Source organism: Cebus imitator, unplaced genomic scaffold (assembly GCF_001604975.1).
Source record: "Cebus imitator isolate Cc_AM_T3 unplaced genomic scaffold, Cebus_imitator-1.0 Scaffold254, whole genome shotgun sequence".
Taxonomy (NCBI): domain Eukaryota; kingdom Metazoa; phylum Chordata; class Mammalia; order Primates; family Cebidae; genus Cebus; species Cebus imitator.
In genome coordinates, this window is record NW_016107569.1 from 1,775,965 (window position 1) to 1,797,064 (window position 21,100).

At 46.4% G+C, this 21,100-nt stretch overlaps 1 protein-coding gene and 1 non-coding gene across 2 annotated transcripts in view; both read right to left on the reverse strand.

Moving 5' to 3' along the window:
- GPR107 (G protein-coupled receptor 107) overlaps positions 1-21,100 on the reverse strand; it is an 84,491-nt gene that overhangs the window by 27,914 nt on the left and 35,477 nt on the right. Inside the window, exons 8-14 of the mRNA XM_017499088.2 lie at positions 20,400-20,507; positions 19,127-19,260; positions 14,247-14,322; positions 13,427-13,500; positions 12,941-13,058; positions 8,241-8,371; positions 5,084-5,127 (exon numbers count right to left, since the gene is read on the reverse strand). Coding sequence (XP_017354577.1) covers positions 5,084-5,127; positions 8,241-8,371; positions 12,941-13,058; positions 13,427-13,500; positions 14,247-14,322; positions 19,127-19,260; positions 20,400-20,507 — 685 coding nt within the window. The remainder of the gene's footprint in view (positions 1-5,083; positions 5,128-8,240; positions 8,372-12,940; positions 13,059-13,426; positions 13,501-14,246; positions 14,323-19,126; positions 19,261-20,399; positions 20,508-21,100) is intronic.
- On the reverse strand, positions 11,917-11,979 carry LOC119467034. Its single transcript, XR_005195553.1, has one exon. It is a non-coding gene; the product is annotated as a U7 small nuclear RNA (small nuclear RNA).

A 21,100-nucleotide genomic window follows, 5' to 3' on the forward strand; every position in this document is an offset into this window, starting at 1 on the left:
GCCACCATGCCCAGCCAATTTTTTGTAGTTTTTAGTAGAGACGGGGTTTCACCGTGTTGACCAGGATGGTCTCGATCTCTTGACCTCGTGATCCACCCGCCTCGGCCTCCCAAAGCGCTGGGATTACAGGCGTGAGCCACCGCGCCCGGCAGTCAGTCATTCTTTCAGATGAAAGCAGCGTGGCCAGGCACAGCGGCTCACGCCTGCAATCCCAGTACTCTGGGAGGCCTAGGCAAGTGGATCACTTGAGCTCAGGAGTTCAAGACAAGCCTGGGCAATATGGCAAAATCCTACCTCTACAGAAAATACAAAAATTAGCCGGGCATGGTAGCTCACGCCCGTAGTTCCAGCTATTCTGAGGGCTGAGGTGAGAGGATCGCTTGAGCCCAGAAGGCTGAGGCTGCAGTACGCCAGGACTACACCACTGGACTCCAGCCTGGGCCACAGCACAAGACCTTGTCTCAAAAAAATAAATAATAAAAAAATAAAAGCAGCTAGTTCAGCTTGCAATTCAAGCAACTGCACAGGTACGTCCCTCAAGGCCGCAGCCATCACACTCCAGGCCCACAGCGTGCTTACGCACACCACCCGTGTTGTCTCACAGAACATTAAAAGGCACGGGTTGAGATGTCATCGCATGAACAGTTTTATTATTTCAAGGCCATTCTTAAGTGATGTGAGCCTTTTTTACCCCCTGTGAGGAGGTGACAGTAAAGAACGTGGTGGCTGCTGGGAGAGTCTGGTGCCACAGCCTTGAATCACGTGAGGGTGCTGGCAATTTTACCCACCACTACTTTTCGCCATCAGGCAAATGTCAACAGTGCAAGAGACTAATACCATATGATTATGAAAATATGATTATGAAAATAGTTTTGACCCTGAGGACCCCCTTGAGAACCACTACCCTAAAAAATGCCTTGCACGGCCGCGGCTACTTTCAGAGCATGGCGGCACCTTGGAATGAAGCCGTTCCTCCCATCACCTCGGCAGCAGCCAACTGGGATTGTTTAAATACTTCTGAAGCTCACATAAAAGCTCAGGCTCTTCAGAACACATCTTTCCTCAGAAACACAAGGCCAAAAAAAGGATGGTCAGCAGCAGAGACTGTTAATTAAATTTATGGTGTGTCTCTCCAAGCCAGTCCTATTAGGTAATGACACTAGAGAAAGAGAAGGGAACGGGGATGCGAGCTCAAGGGCAGTCAGAGCCAGTAAATCTCGGCAGGGGAGACGGAATGGAGCCAGCGCTAGGTGTGTCTGCGCGAGACTCAATTAAGCTCCCTCTCAGAGGATGTGGTGCAGCTGAGTCTCAGTGACCAAGGACCTGAGAGAAGCCACAGTGTTGTGTGACAGGAGAGACAAAAGACGCGGCTTAAGGACAGTGGGCAGATTCGGCCTCAATGTTTCCCTTTAGATTTCCATCAGGTTTGGTCAAAAGGAATCCAGACACAAATAAATTAACAAAAGCCAGACACACTCTGAAAGATACATTCACCCCAAATGCGGGAAGGAAAACTACAAAGAGCATTTCTCTCACTTGCAATTACTGGGTCGGGACTGCGTCTAAACTTAAAATGAGATTCTTTGCCATCGTGGTTTTTTGTTGTCGTCGTCGTTTTCAGACAGGGTCTGGCTCTGCTGCCCAAGCTGGAGCACAGTGGTGCGATCTCAGCTCACTGTAGCCTTGACCTCCTGGGCCCAAGTGATCTCACCTCACCCTCCCAAATAGCTGGGACTCCAGGTGTGTACCATCAAGCCCGGCTAATTTTTTTTTTGTAGGCTGGTCTGCCATAGTTCTTTGATTTTTGGTAGAGATGGAATATCTCTATGTTGCCCAAGCTGGTCTCAAACTCCTGGTCTCAAGCAATCCTCCTGCCTCAGCCTCCCAAAGTGCTAGGGTTACAGGAATGAGCCACCATGGTTGGTGTAAAAATGAGATTCTTAAGCCCAAAATGCCAGATGCAGTGACTCACGCTTGTAATCCCAGTAATTTGGGAGGCCTTGTGAGGCAGGAGGATGGCTTGAGGTTAGGAGTTTAAGACAAGCCTGGGCAACATAGTGAGACCCCATCACTACAAAAATTTTAAATTAAAAAAAAGCCAAGCCCAAGTTACTGTCAAGGTCATGCAATGAGTCACTGGAATGATGAGCCTGAGAACAGGAAACAGAATGTCAGGCTCCATCCAGCAAAGCTTCCAAATCTAATAGGAGACATGATTGCTCATGGCCTGTGTGCTCCCAGTTGCCTCCACATCTCAGGAGGAGTGAATCGAGGGGAGCACAGAGGGTGGATGGGGCCGTGGGTCCCAGAACCAGTGACTAGCTGCAGCGTGCTCACTACCACTGTCCTGCAAGCTTCACAGCACACGGCCGCCCCGCAGTCACACCCAAGGGTGGCTCCAGCACAGAGGGCCATTCCTGCGACCTCTCTGCAGGCGAAGCTTCAGCTGGGAACACGGCTGCTCTGGGTCTGGGAATGTTGTAAGCATAACCATTTTTCAGGGTACAGAGTGACGCCAAAAGCATCTCAGCCTCAATCCAGGGAAAAGCACATGAATCAAAACGATATCCCCGTTCTAATCTGCTCTATTCTTCTTTCAGAGGGCCTGTGATATCTGCTGATGGAAATGGGTGCTTGCCTAGCAGATGTCTTCCTAAGAAAGGGGAATGTGAACCCTGGTTTACCTATGTGACTTCCTGCTCTTAGATTCGCTCTCTGCTGAAGAGGTCCCATACTGCCACCTGCTGGAAAAAAATGAAAAACTGCCTTGTGTGCCCAGGCCATGACAAACGCATTCCTGTTGAAGAAAGTTACCCTTTACTACAGATGCTGGGGGACAACGCTGACCCCGTGCTGCCTCACCTGCTGTGCCATCTACTCCAGACAGGGCACCTTACTAAGATCCTCAGCTACCAACCAACCTCAGGTGGAATAAATGGTCCTAGTGGCAGACACCACAGTCACCCCAAGCTCACGAGATGGAAGAGTGAAGAGGCAGGTGAGTCAGGAGGCGGAAGCAGGGGTCGGGGAGGAGGTGAAGAAGGCAGGAATTCACCAAGGGGCAGGATGGAGCAAGGAGAAACACACAGGTAAGCTTCGCCAACGGAAAACACTGCCCTTGGGATTTTTTTATACACTTTTAGCCAAACAGCTGGAAGAACCAATGAGAAATATAGAAGCGTGTAAGACGAAAAAGTTAAAACAGTCTCATCATGACTTAATAAAATAAGAAAAATCCTACCTGTTCACCAAGTTACAAATATAATAGAGTTACCTTCTTATATAACAGGAATAGAAGAAAAATAAGGATAAGAATATCCCCAGACAGGGTGGGCACAGCAGCTCACACCTGTACTCCCGGCACTTTGGGAGGCCAAGGCAGGCGGACCACTTGAGGTCAGGAGTTTGAGACCAGCCTGGCCAATGTGGTGAAACCCCATCTCTACTAAAAACACAAAACAGCCAAGCGTGGTAGCAGGCGCCTGTAATCCCAGCGACTCAGGAGACTGAGGAAGGAGAAATGCTTGAACCCAGAAGGCAGAGGCTACAGTGAGCAGAGATTGCGCCACTGCACTCCAGCAGCATGGGTGACAGAGAGAAACTCTGCCTCAAAAAAAAGAACATTTGCTTATAGCCATTACTGGAAATAGTGGGGGGGCGGGGGGGGGAAGAACACGCCCAAACAATTATCCCCGGAGGCGGATTTGTACTTGCTGACTTGAGTTTTTCTACTGATGGCAGGATGCTTTACCGGGCTCCAAGAAAGGCTATACAGCCAGGCTAGAAGCAAAGTTCTGTGACTCCTGCTAAAATCCACTGAAGAGAACCTATCACAAGACACGCCAGAGGGAAAAGAAGGGAACCTAGTGCCTTTGAGAAATAAAATGGGAAAACGAGAGAAGGGCTATTCCCAGAACTAGAAATAAAACAAAAGCTGGCGCAGGTCACGGAAGCCGAGTGGGCCTTGGGAGACCGCTCTCCGAGCACTGACCAAAGCTCCGGGCCTGGGTGAGACTCGCACACAGGCTGCCCAGAAGCAAGAGTGACGTGTGCCTGGACAGCGGGATGCCATACTATCTGTTCCAGGCCCAAACTGGCGAGATCCTCCGGAATACTGTGCCCTAAATAACAACCTAGGGCTGACCCTGGCGTGAAGCTCAAAGTCATGTTTAATTCAACTTAAGGAAATAATGTGTTATTAGTTGCATACCAGGTTTATGAAATAAGATTTAAAGCCACTACACATTTTCCAGATTTTTGAAATTGAATCCACAATGGCTTTATAATCAGAAATAAGGTCAGCAACAAAACTTTATTAAAATGAAAACCTGTTTATTATTCATAACCTGCCTTAAAGAATGTTAATATCCACACTGGGCGTATAATACCATGGATGGAGGCAGTTCTGGGCTTTCGGAGAGAGAGCACTGCCCCTTACACCCTTGGGGTCTGAAATTCTCACTGGTGCCATGGCAGCCTGTGGTCATGAACATTATTCAAATAAGCCCAGAACCACACATAACATTTTCTTTTCAGCTTCTCTTCTGACTTAGGAGGCATGACTAGAAAATCAAAGAGATGCAAAGGGGCTATAAAGGGCACAACCATCTCATATCAGGTAGTTTTCAAGGTTCCTTCTGTCATCAGAGTCTCACTTTAACACCAACACATCTATTTTGAAAGTGTGTGAAATCAGCAGCCAGAGCTCCTTATACGTGGCCATCTCCTATCCATTATCCCTCCTGTTCTCACAGTGAAGTGCTACCTGGCCCTTCCAAGGCAAGATTTTCTCTTTCTGACTCAGTTCTGAGAAGGTGACAATCACAATCACGAGTGGAAATGAAATGAATCATCTTAATAAGCAGCAGTCACCCCCCAGCCTCCTCCTCATACAACTGGTGCTGCACCTCCTTCTCCAAACCATCCCTGGCTGCTCTCAGGAAGTGGGCCGCAGGCCTCCCCTAGCTCACCTCCCAGGAAGACAGCCTCTTGAGACCACAGGCTGCCCCTACTCCTCCACAGTTCCCCAGCATGGGGGTTCAGAGCAAGCCGAACAACACAAAATGAGCACGAGGGAACTTACCCTTTCCATCTGTTGCTGATGCTTCTTGTAAATGTCTGATTGACCTAAAAATAAACATTTAGAGAGCAAAAAGTTAGCTGACAAATCTGTACTCCTCTCTCTTTCCAGCTGTAGTAACTTGGGGCCGTGAATTCCTCCATTATATGCTGAAAGGTTGGACTAGATCACTTTAGAGCACTCTCCCTAAAACGGAGGATGGTGGATAATCAACACGTCTGAGAGGTAAAGTCGCCCTCTGCTGGCCAAATCTGTGGCAGTAAGTCTAGCAGAAACCAGAGCGTGAGGAGAAAAGCAAACTCCACTTCCACAATCAACCCCCTACCCAACCATCCCACAATGGAGCCTCACTGAGCCCACCTGCCACAAGGAGAGAATAAACCCAGAGGAAAGTCACCAGCTGACTTCTAGAGTCTAAGTCCAGGAGCTGTGAATATGCAGCTCCATGCAAACTCATTTCATTGAGTGGAGATTTTTAATATTGCTGAAAAATGCCAGCCTGCAGGGGCAGTTTTAGGCTGTGATGTGCTGGTAACTAATGACCATCATTACAGTTCACGCAGGGGAACATTATTACAGAAGCAGCAGGTGAGAAGTGGAGGTACCATGCAAAGCCACCAATGGAGAGACTGGCCTGAGGGATGAGCAGGGCACAGGCAGACAGGGCTGCGTGAGGGAAGGGAGCACGGGTCTGACGCCGTCACTCACTCTAGTCAGCAAATCGATTACTTTTCCTAAATACTCCGTAATTTGCCCACCCGTGAGAGGGGCTATCTGCTTGAGAACTGAACGCAACACCACATGCAAGTTACCCAGTACACTGCTGGCCCTGAACCAATGCTGGCTGAATAGGAATACTTAAAGGCATTATTAATCTTGAATTGCCTCTCCAGTACTTACTTTTCATTTCACAGTAATTTTCAGGATATTTATCTTCAGGAATTTTTTGCATTTGGCTTCTGCTCATTAGCGTTGAAATTAACAGGCCGGGCGCGGTGGCTCACGCTTGTAATCCCAGCACTTTGGGAGGCTGAGGCGGGTGGATCACGAGGTCAAGAGATCGAGACCATCCTGGTCAACATGGTGAAACCCCGTCTCTACTAAAACTACAAAAAATTAGCTGGGCATGGTGGCGCATGCCTGTAATCCCAGCTACTCAGGAGGCTGAGGCAGGAGAATTGCCTGAACCCAGGAGGCGGAGGTTGCGGTGAGCCGAGATCGCGCCATTGCACTCCAGCCTGGGTAACAAGAGCGAAACTCCGTCTCAAAAAAAAAAGAAATTAACAAGAGGCAGGAAATGGCTGCTTACAGCTCGACAGCCTGTTGGGATTCCTTATATTTTACTGTTCTGATAGTGGCATGTGTAAAAGTAGGGCATGAACCTCTGTTCCCTAGTAAGATGCTCTTTCTATCTGGAAACAATGCTGGACATCCTATGTTACAGATGCCCGAGTAACTAATTCCTGTGCAGGGCAGCAGGAGACTGCAGTGAATACGAAGAGTCATTCATATTCCAGCAGGTACAGGGGATCCCAGCACTTTGAGAGGCTGAGGTGGGAAGATCATTTGAACCCCGGAGTTCGAGACTAGCCTGGGTAAAATGGCAAAACTCTATGTCTACAAAAAATTAGCTGGGTATGGTAGTGTGAGCTACCCAGGAGGCTGAGGAGGGAGCATCATTCATACTCTCTCTTCTATGCTGGTAGCTGTTGGCTGAACTGATACTAGATCATGTGTGATGTTATGATGGAATTAGTGTGAAGAGTGACTCTAACTGGCTGGAATGAGAAGTACTGTTCACTGATACCACTAACTGACATACCCCAGGATCCTCAAAAATATTAATTTACTGGATGGGGCATTGCAAGAAGAAGCACCTTGGCAGAGCGCAGTGGCTCATGCCTGTAATTCCAGCACTTTGGGAGGCCAAGGCAGGCAGATCACCTGAGGTCAGCAGTTCAAGACCAGCTTGGCCAACATGGCAAAACCCTGTCTCTACTAAAAATACAAAAAAAAATCAGCCAGGAGTGATGGCACGTGCCTGTATAATCCCAGCTACTCAGGAGGCTGAGGCAGGAGAATCACTTGAACTTGGGAGGCAGAAGTTACAGTGAGCCGAGATTACGCCACTGCACTCCGGCCTGGGCAACAAGAGCAAAACTATGTCTTGAGGGGGAGGAAAAAAAAAGAAGCACCTCGCTTCAAGTGGAAGAACGCAGGTAAATCTATTTTCTTTAAACTTTATTTCCAAAGAACTGCATTCCAAAAGTTATGGAATTCGATCACTAAGGGTGATGTTAAGTGTTCTACTGCTGCTAACCTCAATTTCTGCCACTCTGCATGTGATTTAAGAAGGATATTCTTTCTCATCAACCACTGACTTGACACTAACACTTCTTTACACAGAACCAAAGCACAATCTATGCATCTAAACTTTGCCATTTCCAGGAATGGAGCAAACCATTCTGAAGATATCAAAAACGTTTGTGTGCTAAGAACTATCACTAGTTTTATGTTAATGAACTTCCACATTTTCCACCTAAGTTGGCAGGAACTGGCTGCCTATGGAATTTCCCCAACTCCAAATTCAGGCTGCTACTTTCAATTGCTACCAAGTTCTCATTTCCCAATTCTCTATTGTCTTAGAACTCTGTTAAATGTCAGCTCACGGTGACTGATTAACTCTACCAAAATCCCCTGGGTAACTTGAAAAAGACACAGGGTTCTGCTCCTGGAGACTGATTCAGGTCAATCTGGGACTCAGAAAGCTGTACTTTTTTTTTTTTTTTTTTGAGACCAAGTCTTGCACTGTTGCCCAGGCTGGAGTGCAATCTTGGCTCACTGCAACCTCCGCCTCAGCCTCCCGAGTAGCTGGGATTACAGGCATCTGCCACCACGCCCAGCTGATTTTTTGTATTTTTAGTGGAGATGGGGTTTCATTACGTTGGCCAAGCTGGTCTTGAACTCCTAACCTCATGATCCACCCACCTAGGCCTCCCAAAGTGCTGGGATTACAGGCGTGAGCCACCGCACCCGGCCGGAAAGCTGTACTTTTAAACACACATCCCATGTGATTGAGATCAATGTGGGAATGGCCAGTTCAGCTGGCAGGCTTCACAGCCAAGCTGTCACGTGGCCTCCCTTCCTGTGGGCTACTCACCACACCACTGGGAAGAGGATGGCACCACAACACAGCAGGTCAACCAGAAACAGAGAGTCCTTCCATAAGCCATATTCAGTCGTGCCCTCCTCGGTGGACTCTATGATGATGTAGGCTACGTTTGCCAGGACCTACAGACATGAGAATTTGCTGAGGCCCCAAAGCCTGGGTGGAGTGTTACAATGCTAGCAGCCCCAGGGTGGGGTATACACCTTGGCCTCTAGACCCCAATCTGCGACCACAGCATTCTTTCCAGTCCTACATGCTCTTCCAGAACTCTGCCATTCCGCTATCGAGTAGGAGAGTCTCTATGCCATCCCTCTGAACCTGAACAGGCCTGTAATTGCTCTAACACAGCAAGATGGAAGGGATGCTGTGTGATTTCCAAGGTAGATAAAGCTTCCACCCAGCTCTCTTGGGACCTTTGAACCCTAAGCCTTCTTGTAAGAAGTCTGGCAACCCTGAAACTGCCATGCTGTAGAGACCATGCAGAGATGGAAAGACCCCCAAAGACCCCCCAGGAGCCCCAGATGTCCCAATCCCCACCTGAGCAAGCTTCTCAGCCCAGAAGACAGATGCGAGTGGAGACTTCAAGACGCTCCCAGCAGGGTGTGACAATGACAAGACCCAAGTCAGACCTACCTAGCTAGCCACTCTTAAATTCCTAACCCACAGAAGCTGAGAGCATGAAGGGTTATTGGGTTATTGCTGTTTTAAGTCACTGAGTTTTGGGGTGATTTGTTATGCAGCAATAGATAACAAGGACACTTTGCTTTTTAGACACCCCAAACCTAGTGGAGTTGCTCAGGTGCTGGATAGGTGGCACTTAACACCCTATTTAGCCACAATGCCCATACTTTTCAGGCTCTGGTGCTCAGTGACAATAACTCTTCTAAGCGCCAGACAATGGAACTGTGTTTTCAGAGACCAGAGCAGTGATAATGACTGACTCCAGCCCCACAGCTGAGTGGCCACACTGCTCCTCACGGGATCCTTTAAGTCCAGCTCCCCCAACACAGGACACAGCCCAGCTCTTCCTCTGAGATTCACCAGTGTCCACGCACTGCTTCTCCTTCCAAAGCTAAGGGCTTTGCCTCATGTACTCTGGCCCATAATTAGGCTCTTAGCATAATAAAAGTATTTATAAAAAGTCTTTCTGGGCCGGGCATGCTGGCTCACGCCTGTAATCCCAGCACTTTGGGAGGCCAAGGTGAAGGATCATGAGGTCAAGAGATGGAGACCATCCTGGCCAACGTGGTGAAACTCCATCTCTACTAAAAATACAAAAATTAGCTGGGCATGGTGTTATGCGTCTATAGTCCCAGCAACTCAGGAGGCTGAGGCAGGAGAATTGCTTGAGGCAGGGAGGCAAAGGGTGCAGGGAGCCTAGATCGCACCTACTGCACTCCAGCCTGGCGACAGAGCCAGACTCTGTCTCAAAAAAAAAAAAAAAAAAAAAAAAAAAAAAATAATTTTTAAAAAAAAAAAAAAAAAAAAAAAAAAAAGTCTTTCCGCTGGCTAGATGGTGCAGAGCATAAAAGAAATTTACCACTTATAATACATCCTTTTGAAGATTACCACTGGGGAGGGATGCAGAGAATATCACTCCACCTATACACCCCATGAGAAGTCCATGGTCCCCAACACTCTGCCTGACTTGCTGTAAAGGTAACCCTCCACAATTTCACATGGAATGTAAAATCTGTAGTGCTCTTATTTGGGAAGTCTCTAAGTGTAATTTCTCTTTCTATACAGGACTTAGAAATCAAATTATCACTGAGGCTTCATTTAATACTAATTCAAAAATTATCTGAAATTTCAGTCTCCCACTGCCACCCAGCTTCTGTGTTCCTCCCTGTCCCGAGGTCCTCATGAAGCCCTGTCTATCCAAAACATTTGCATCTACGGCTCTGTCGAAAAAGACAAAGTAGGGCTGGGTGCGGGGGCTCATACCTGTCATCCCAGCACTTTGGGGGGCCAAGGCAGAAGGATCGCTTGAGCCCAGGAGTTCAACACCAGCCTGGGCAAAATAGTGAGACCCTGTCTCTACTAAANTCATTGTTCAACACCCGCCTATGAGTGAGAACATGCGGTGTTTGATCTTCTGCTCTTCTGTCAGTTTGCTGAGAATGATGGTTTCCAGGTTCATCCATGTCCCTACAAAGGACCAAAACTCATCGTTTTTGATGGCTGCATAATATTCCATAGTGTATATGTGTCACATTTTCCCTATCCAGTCTATCATCGATGGACATTTGGGTTGGTTCCAGGTCTTTGCTATTGTAAACAGTGCCCAGTTATTTTTTTTGTATTTTTAGTAGAGATGGGGTTTCACCTTGTTAACCAGGCTTGTCTTGAACTCCTGACCTCAGGTCATCCACCTGCCTCAGCTTCCTACAGTGCTGGGATTACAATTGTGAGCCACTGCACCCAGCCTATAATAAAATCTGAACTGATAATTTATGTTTAGGAAAGGCTTTTACACAAAATATGCTGTCCTAATGTTCCAGTGCCCAGCAGAATGCTCAAAATGGTAAACATCAGATAATGAATGTTTACCATGTACCACATTCTGAGCTATGTGCCTTACACAAGCTTCAGTCCTAATAACCCTGCAAAGTAGGTATTATTATTCTCCTTTATAAAGAAGGAAACCAAGGCTAAGGACATCAAAGTACTAGCCTCAAGTCCCACAGCTTGGAGGTGGAGAAGCCAGGATCCAGGTTAATCTGATTCAAAGTCTAGTTGTGGTTTTGACTTGGTGTAGTTTTTGTTTCTTTGGTGTGTATGTGTATGCGCGAGCTCTTGCACATCTGTGTTTACAATGCTTCAATATTAAGAACTACTGTCTCGAGCAGGATGTGGTGGCTCACGCCTGTAATCCCAGCACTTTGGGAGGCTGAGGCTGGCGGATCATGAGATCAAGAGATCGAGACCATCCTGGCCAACATGGTGAAACCCCATTTCTAAAATAAATAAATAAATAAAAGAACTACTGTCTCACATTATGGCTATTCAGCCTTGAAAAAATTGACCAAGGGAGGACAATCAGATGTTCTTTCCATGCAAGATGTCATATGTGTTCATTTTTCTGGGATGCTTGAGAAACCCCATGCTGGCGTCTACTAGTGCAGCTTGGGGAGGAAATGACGTTGCTGCTTTGAGTCTTCTTTCAGCACTTTGGGAAGCCTCGCCCGCAGCCCTCCGCAGGTGCTCTCTCCTGTTCCTGCAGCCTCTAAGGCTTAGTTCAGCAATGAGCACTGAGTTTGAGGTTCTGAAGTTGCTGACTTTCTGTGTCTGCCCCTGCCATTCAGCTGATGGCAGCTTGTTCTGACCCATCAAAGATCACAGCTGAGAGCCTTTCTTCCATTTCATATTTGCCCACTAATAAGGCAACTGAGGTATGAAAGAGACATCACAGCTAGCAGGAATCTGCCCTTTCTTAAGCACCTGCTATGTGCTTTATTGCCCAGTGGACAATTAAAACACATGATTTTTTCGGAGGGAATAACCCTACCAAAAGATGGATTATTATTTTCATCTTAGAAAAACTGTAGCTCACAATGTTTGAGAGTGTCTAGGAAAATGACTCCACTGTGTGTGGTTTTTCTAGTATGTGGTTTAATTATTTTCTTTTCCTCTTTTTTTTTTTTTTTTTTTTTTTTTTCTTTTTGAGAGGGGCTTTCTGGCAAAACCCAGAAAGCCTGCTAAACAAATTCAAAAAACAGCTGTAACACTAGGGTCACACCCCTGCCTCTGTCACTTTCCTCTCCTTAAACACCCAGACCAGCCCCATCTCTGTCACAAAGCCCTCCTTGATCCTTCCACCTTGAGTGCTTAGTCTCTCCCCGGAAACCCAGAGCAACTGGCCTGTCCCATTCATTTGATGTCAACACACGTTCCTCATCATTGAACATTAGGGTGGACAAGGTCTGTTAGAACTCAGAGAGGAGCTTTGCTGCAAACTCTGCCAGAGTCAGGAGGGCTGATGTGGGAGTTGTCCCCTTCCACCCGCCACCTTCCACATTTACGTCACATTCCAATATGTGAGAACAGCTGACGGGGACAACTTCATCAAACAAATGCTGTCTAGTCAAACAGAGCAGAATAGTTGTGCATCCCTGCTAAAACCTCTCCGTTTATTGGAAGTTCTTTACAACCAAGTTCAGCCTCCACTAAGACAAGGCTCCGCCCCCAAGAAACTACAGCCTTATAAGGCTGGCCTTGGCCCTCAGCCCCAAACATGGTAAGGATTTAGGAAACGTTTGCCCCTCAGGTCTACTACATATTCTATCTATGGAAACTCACTGATGTCGTTCACAGTTTTAAAATACTTTGTTCATAAAATCACTACATCTCTGAGCTTCCTCACCAACAGCACCATTTTGTTATGAAGGAAACACAGAAGCAAACATGAGGAAAACAAGAAAAAACAGTACTGTGTGTCTCCTACATTGTCAACAGCTCTCCATGCAAAATCTAGGTGCCCAAAGGCCAGTGGCTGGCTGATGGCCAAGCATCTCCCAGTGCAATGACCTGAAGTCTATTCAGAATTCAGGAAGATAATCCCAGTCTTCAACCTCCACTAGCAGAAGCTGGGGTTTCAGAGTAAGCTGACTCCCTCTTCCCTTACAGGCTTAGCGTGGAGCCCTGCTAAGTGCCAAGAGAGGAAGAGACAAACAGGACGAGGGTTCCTTTACCTGGAGTGGGATGACAATCATGAAGATCTTTTTGTCTTTATCGGAAAGGATGTGCTTGATGAAGGCCCAGCCAGTGCCAATGAGAGCAATGGTGATGAAGAGTAGTGCCCCTTTCAAACTGGAAGAGAAAACAAGGAACAGACACCAGCCGGTCTCTTTAGACCCTCACTGCCAGTTAGATTGCACAGCTCATTCTATGAGTTCACAAGCTTCTTACAAAAGACAGACAGCCAAATTCAGGAAATCCATCATACATGAGCCACAAAGTTAGCTCTGCACCCCACAGCCTGAACAGCCAATGGCCACAGAGAGGCAGGAGCATGCCACTAAGCCCGAGTTCTCAAGTTTAGACGGCCACCCATGAGCTCCACTCCTCCCGTATGGCCGGGTCCCACACAGGCTGCCACAGGAGGGCAGGTTGTTGTCCACCCCCACTTCTCTCGTGTGTCATTTCCTGGTGTATTTCATGTGTGCCTGCATACTTACAGGTGAGTGATGTAGTACACAACAGCCCAGCCTTCAATAGGGAAGCCCTGGGAGGAGATGTAGTGGTAGTCAATCTGAAAACAAACAACTGCAGTTCAGAATCACTCATTAGCTACATGGCTCCAAAAAGAATCTTAGAACTTGGACCCAGAAGGGAAATTATCCAAATAACTGTCATTCTGGGGCACTGTCATTGGATATATGATTGCCTTTTCCAAGGAGGATATTTTCGAGTGCAGCGAAGAGTACACGTCTAGAGACTGTCACCCCTGCAAGTGTAGTCCACAGGTACTTGGAGGCCCACAGATGGGGCAAGTCGTGATCTTACCCCCATGGGCAAGTTCATTTTAATTTGCCTAAGTTCTAAATGCTCAAAGCTGAAGCTCAATTCTCACGCCTCCAGCTTTATTGCACCAATTTTCTCTCAGCTAAATCTGCCAATACTGAATTGAACTTCAAATCACATAGGAACATGAGGGAATATTTAGAAACATAAAAAAGTCATGGAAACAATTTAGCAGGTGGCACTCTCGTCTCTAGAAATGCTAAAAAATAAATTAATAAATAAAAACAATAAATGTTCTAGAAAAATTGTAGGTCTATAAGCAGTATCAGAAGATGCCTGAAGTCTGGTATGAGGGGAGGTGGTAATCATCTACCCGCATGGCCAGGCCCTCCCAGACACGAGGAGGCTTTATGAGAAATGTATTCGTCGTCTTTATTTCCCAGCAATCTATCCCCTTTCTTCAAATTTCTTTTGCCTGCTCAAATAGGCATTACATGTAATTTCATGAATGGTCCCCAAAATGCTAATACATACTGCATGGAACACCAAGGAAAGAGACTTGGTGAAAGGAAGGGCCGCCATCAGCCAGTGGATTTTAAATACATCATTCCTATAAAAACAGAGAGAAAAAAAATGAAAGGAAGGTTCCATTCTCCCAAAGCACAGCCAAAGCTCCAGATATCAGCTATATTTACAGGAAGACAGGAAATACAATCTGTGCAAACCAAAAACATGAAACTTTTTTTTTTTTTTTGAGACAGTCTCATTCTATTGCCTAGGCTGGAGTATAGTGGTGACATCACGGCTCACTACAGCCTTGAACTCCTCAGCTCAAGTGATCAAGCAGCTCTCAGGAAGTTGAGGTTGGAGGATGGCTTCAGGTGTACACTGCCATGCCCAACTAATTTTATTTTGTATTTTTTATACAGAAAGAGTTTTGCTAAGTTGCCCAGACTGGTTTTGAACTCCTGGCTTCAAGCAATTCACCCACCTTGGCCTCCCAGTGTTGATACTAGAGGCATGAGCCACTACGCCCAGATAAAACTTGTTTTTTTTTTTTTTGAGATGGAGTCTTGCTCCGTCACCCAGGCTGAAGTACAGTGGCACAAACTTGGCTCAGTGAAAACTCCACCTCCTGGGATCAAGAGATGCCCTTGCCTCAGCCTCCTGAGTATCTGGGATTACAGGCGTGTGCCACAATCTCCAGCTAATTTTTGTATGTTTAGTAGAGACGAGGTTTCACCATGTTGGCCAGGCTGGTCTTGAACGTCTGACCTCAAGTAATCCACCTGCCTCAGCCTCCTAAAGTGCTAGAATTACAGGTGTGAGCCACCACGCGCCGGCCGCTTTTTTAACAAAGTACTTTTTCCTGGTCAAAAAGGTCTTGAATAGAGTCCTAAAGTAATCTCTATAACAATTTAATGTTGTGAATGAGCTTAAGAGTTATGCACTGAAGCCACACATGACGGTTTCCAACTCTTGAGTAAATGGAAATCTAACACAGCCTGCCAGCTTGCTCCCAGAAACCACCCTGGGAAAGCCAGAGGCAAGAATGAGGTAGATGGACCTTAGAAAACAGCACAGAACACCCAGGAAAGCCGAAAGTGATTACAAACAGCTGTAGGGGAAGCCTGCAGCCCAGAGTAGGGGGGCTGGGAGCCAGCAGCAGGGATGTGTGAAGGGAAAGTGCTGGGGTCATGATCCTTTCTCTCTCCTTCATGGCTGGTATCTGCAAATACCCCACGCCAGTGAGATAAAGCACCCATTCCCCTGCCCACCCCATCACAGATACTAGTCCACCTTTGGGCTGATGGGCATTAAATGCCTCTACTCTTTCCTGCCTCTCCTTAAGAATTAACCTAATAGAACATATAAGTCTATTATGAGGCTGGGTGCAGTGGCTCACGCCTGTAATCCCAGCACTTAGGGAGGCTGAGTTGGGAGGATTACTTGAGCCCAAGAGTTTGAGATCAGCTTGGACAAGATGGCGAAACTGTCTCTACCAAAAATACAGAAAGTTAGCTGGGTATGGTGGTGCGCACCTGTAGTTCCAACTACTTGGGAGGCTGAGGTGGGATAATCACTCGAGCCCAGGAGGCAGGGACTGCAGTGAGCCGTGACTGTGTGACTGTACTACAGCCTGGGAGACACAGCGAGCCCTTTTCTCGAAACAAACAAACAGTCTCAAAACAAAAGCGTAGCCAAGAGTGGTAGTGTGTGCCTATAGTTTCAGCTATTCGGGAGGCTGAGGTGGGAGAATCACTTGAGCTCAGGAGTTTGAGGCTGCAGTAAGCCTTGATCACGCCACCGCTCCAGCCTGGGCAACACAGTGAGACCCTGTCTCAAAAAAAAGCAAAGAATACAGGCAGCCACAAGAAGGGAAACTGATATGGTTAACGAGTCCCTAAAATGATAATCCACATCACTAATATTCAGAGAAATGCAAAATAAAAGAGGCTACCAGTTTACAACCATCACACTAGCAAAAATTAAGACATCAGTATTGGTGAGAATGTGGAGAAACAGCAAACCTTAGGTATGCACCACTGGTAGACGTATAAACCTCTATGCCAGGCTGGAAGGCAATCTGGCCCTTAATGAAATTAAGCGATGGCCAGGTGTTGTGGCTTACGCCTATAATCCCAGCACTTTGGGAGGCCAAGGCAGGAGGATCACTTGAGGCCAGGAGTTCAAGACCAGCCTAGCCAACATGGTTAAACCCCGTCTCTACTAAAGTACAAAAATTAGCTGGGTATGGTGCCACTGCACTCAAGCTTAGGTGACAGAGACCCTGTCTCAAAAAAGAAAAGAAATTAACTACACATGGCACAGTGTGCTTCCTTCCGGAACTGCAGCTCGGAGGCTGTACAGATCCATACGGGGCCTTAGGAGGTTCATGCCAGCATTGGCTGGGGTATCAGGGAGATGTACGCGGCCCAGGCTGTGTCCATCACTGAAGGACCAAAGCAGTCAAATGTGAGGACACAGAGCACGGGATGCTGTGGAGTAGGTAAAAATCAATGAGACGCACACTCAGCCACATGGCTAGATCATAGAAAGGATATTACTGAGTGAAAAATGTACAAGAACAATGTCTACATATTACTGAGTGAAAAATGTACAACAATATTTTATGTAAATTTAAAATACATGCAACACCAATAAACAGTACTTATTTATAAGAATATAGAAATATCCAAAAATGAGGCTGGGTGCGTGGCACTTTGGGAGGCCGAGGTGGGCAGATCACCTGAGGTCAGGAGTTCGAGACCATCCTGGGCCACACGGTGAAACCCCGTCTCTACTAAAAATACAAAAATTAGCTGGGTATGGTGGCGCATGCCCATAATCCCAGCTACTCGGGAGACTGAGGCAGGAGAACTGTTTGAACCCGGGAGGCGGAGGTTGCAGTGAGCCGAGATTGTACCACTGCACTCCAGCCTGGGTGACAGAGACTCTGTCTCAAAAAAAAAAAAAAAAAAAAAAGAAATATCTAAAAATGCATATGAAACACATTTGAGCAGTTCTCCATGGCTGGGAAGGAGTGGGAGAGGGGACAGGAAATGAAAGGGACCAATAGAGAGGGCCTGGCACCGGGTGATAATGAGAGTATGCCAAAATGTGATGTCAGTTTCCGGGCTCATTTCCTCCCCGGTACTTTCCTATTCCAGTGCTCACCTCCTTGAAGGTCAAAAAGGAAGTCAAGGCCAGAATCGTCTGTAACTACTGAATGGCAATGAGATTTACCCAGAGTATAAAACCACCCACCGCAAACAGCTGTGCTCATTCACACACTCTGGTGACCTTGACTTGCAGTCAAGGTTAGAACAGCGACGCTGGGGCAGAGACGTGATGGAAAGAACAAGCCTCACTGACCTTGGCGCAAATACTAGTTCTACCTACACTGGAAGCTGGGAGGGGCCTGATACATACCAGCAAGCAGACCCGGGTTCCAGTCCTAGCTCTGTCGGTTGACAGTGGCTCTCGTTTCCCCTCTCTGGGTCTCTATAAATGAGGCAAAGGTCTCTCCATTGCCTCCAGCTTTCAGGGGCCTGTGAAATGTGCCTCGTGGCCTTGGTAACATGCCTTTCTATCATGTGGGTTTCCAACCTACCAAACTGACTCTAAGACTCCTGGGAAAATACTGGCAGGGCTTAAGTGAGAGACTTTCCTCCATGCACCCTATACTCCAACAAAAATTAAAGATGAGATTTGTACACAATCGGTCAGCCTCCTTTAACCACAGATTGAAATCTGTTATCACAAGTTGACAGAGTGAGACTCCATCTCAAAAAAAAAAAAAAAAAAAAAAAAAGAAAAGTAAAAAAGGGAAATGGGGTCTTGCTATATTGCCCAAGATGGTCTCAAACTCATGGACTCAAGTGCTCCTCCTGCCTTGGCTTCCGAAAGCACTGGGATTACAGGCGTAAACCACCACACACAGCCCATAGGATTCTTTCTTAGTAACTGCTGCTTGATAATCTAGTCCAAATTTGATTATGTAGGTCCTTCCCAAGTAAACAAGAAAATCTTTCCATCTGGTGGGTATACAGGATATCACAACAAATAGATAACAGCAACTGAACCCACCCAGAGTCTAATATACCAGAGTCTGAGCATGTCCATTAAAACACAATCAAGCTAGCAGGGATTAAAGAAGTCTCCATTTCCGCCCCAACGCTCCAGTGAAAGAGGTATTTCAGGGTACTTAATTATTTTATGAATTTAAATCAATCTATATTATAATAGCATATTTGCATACCATCACTTATTCAGTTTATGGGTCTTACAATAGTTTACAAGATTCTCTAACTGAATATTAACATTTTGTTTTCAATTTTCTTGGAGGGCGAAAGAATTCCCACATATGCAGCTGCTCCCCTCAAGAATCAAGTACAGGAAGTTAAAGCCTCAGGGGTTTCAGAAAAAGACTAAAAGCCAGGCAGATGGGCTTTGAAGAGGGTTTGTCCAGTGACAAGCATCTGGAAGTCAATGCAGAGAATCTATCCCAGCACAGCTTTGAGCCAAGGCCTTCAGTGCTCTCGCCAGGCGGTCATCATCACTAACTTCCTCTCCAGAATAAACAGTCCCTGTGTGTTTACTCCTAGTCCTGGACTGTGGGATCTCCACTATGGAAACACTTATACAGTCTATTTTGCTTGCATATTATTAAAAATATTTAGATGTGCTTTTTAAACAAACAACGGGAAGTGAACAGACACCAAGACATGCAAAGGCCTCCCACACCATAAAGCTCCCGCACAGTCTTCCTAGTGTTTCCGGGAAGACGCCCTTCGAAAGGAACAAGACTGCTTAGTGCCAACTGCCTCCAAGTTCAGAAGCCCGTAAAAGCTGAAATTATCCAAATCCCAACTCACTCTTAAGTTGAAGGGCTCAAGGAAGTAATAGTTTACCGTCGTTTTCGAAGGATATGAATCCAGATGGTCCCCGAAAGAAAGAAAAAAAAGGCCATTGAGATGTATAATTTGGGGAGAGGAATTTCTCCTGCTGAGAGGTAGCTGTCCGGATTCTTCTCTGTGATGTCAATCTGAAATGAGCATGAAATTCATTTTTACTTTTCAGGAACATATCACCCTTTATTCAGCAATTTGGAATCTCAGCTATCTCACTTAGGCTTAGAGAGTGAGTACCAGCGGCTGGGTGTGGTAGCTCACGCCTGTAATCCCAGCACTTTGGGAGGCTAAAGCGGGTGGATCACCTGAGGTCAGGCGTTCCGTACCAGCCTGGCCAACATGATGAAACCCCGTCTCTACTAAAAATACAAAAAAAAATTAGCCAGGCATTGTGGCAGGTACCTGTAATCCCAGCTACTCGGGAGGCTGAGGCAGAATTGCTTCAACCTGGGAAGCGGAGGTTGCAGTGAGCTGAGATCATGCCACTGCACTCCAGCCTGGACAAGAGTGAAACTCAGTCTTGGGGGGAAAAAAGTGAATACCAGCAAATAACAACCACATTCCTTTTTTTTTTTTTTTTTTTAAGACAGCGTCTCACCCTTTTGCCTAGGCTGGAGTATAGTGGTGCATCTCGGTTCACTGCAACCTCTGCCTCCTGGGCTCAAGAAATCCTCCCACTTCAGCCTCCTGAGTAGCTGGGACTACTGGTGCACACCACTATGCCTGGCTAATTTTTCATATTTTTTATAGAGAGGGGGTTTTGCCATGTTGCCCATGCTGGTCTCAAACTCTTGGATTCAGGTGATCTGCCCACCTCAGCCTCCCAAAGTGCTGGGGTTACAGGAGTGAGTCACTGCAAATGGCCTTCTGTTTGTTTGTTTTTTAACCCAAGTCACCCACTTGAAGCCACCACATTCTTTTTTTTTTTTTTTAAGATGGAGTTTTACTCTTCTCCCCCAGGCTGGAGTGTTATGGCACGATCTCGGCTCACTGCAACCTCCGCCTCCCAGGTTCAAGTGATTCTCCTGCCTCAGCCTCCCGCACCCGGCCAAAACCACCACATTCATCTTAATGTACAGGTTCAAGTGCAGACACATCCTAAATTGCTTTGCATTTTCTCATGACTCCTCTGCTGAAGTATCGCCCAGTGGCAGGGATGTATCCTGCCCAGTGGCAGGTCTGAAATGTTCTTAAAACCTAACCTTACACAGAAGTAAATCTTGCATTTTATGCTGACAAAATCCACGTAGAACAATCTCCAGACAGTACTCACATCAAGGCTGAATGAAAACTTGTCACTCGGCAATTCATTTCTGAGACATTTATGAAAATAAAGGCTGTAAAGGCCTTCTTGGTCATCAGTGCTGATGTTAAAGAAAAACTGAAAGTGAAGAAGAAAACATTTAAAGGTACCCAAACCCTCAGCTATATATATATATTCTTTTATTTTTAAACTGTTGTTTACTTTTTTCTTTAAATTCTACTCAGCTATATTTTTAAACCTTATAAATAAATTACGAATATTAATGGACTGAAGGAAATAAAGACAGACTGCTTCAATTATTGACTCTCTCATGGCAGAGCTTAAACTGATGTTTTGTTATTCTATGATTCCCCTCTGATATTTTATTACAATTTTCAAGTATACAGAACAGCTGCCAATTGCACAGTGAAAGCTACGTAGCTACCACCTCGCTTCTACAATGAACATTTTTCTATGCCTGCGGTATCACAGATCTATCCATTTGTGATAGAAGTCTGTGCAGAAGGCCGGGCGCAATGGCTCAAGCCTGTAATCTCAGCACTTTGGGAGGCCGAGGCAGGTGGATCACGAGGTCAAGAGATCGAGACCATCCTGACCAACATGGTGAAACCCCGTCTCTACTAAAAATACAAAAAATTAGCTGGGCATGGTGGTGCGTGCCTGTAATCCCAGCTACTCAGGAGGCTGAGGCAGGAGAATTGCCTGAACCC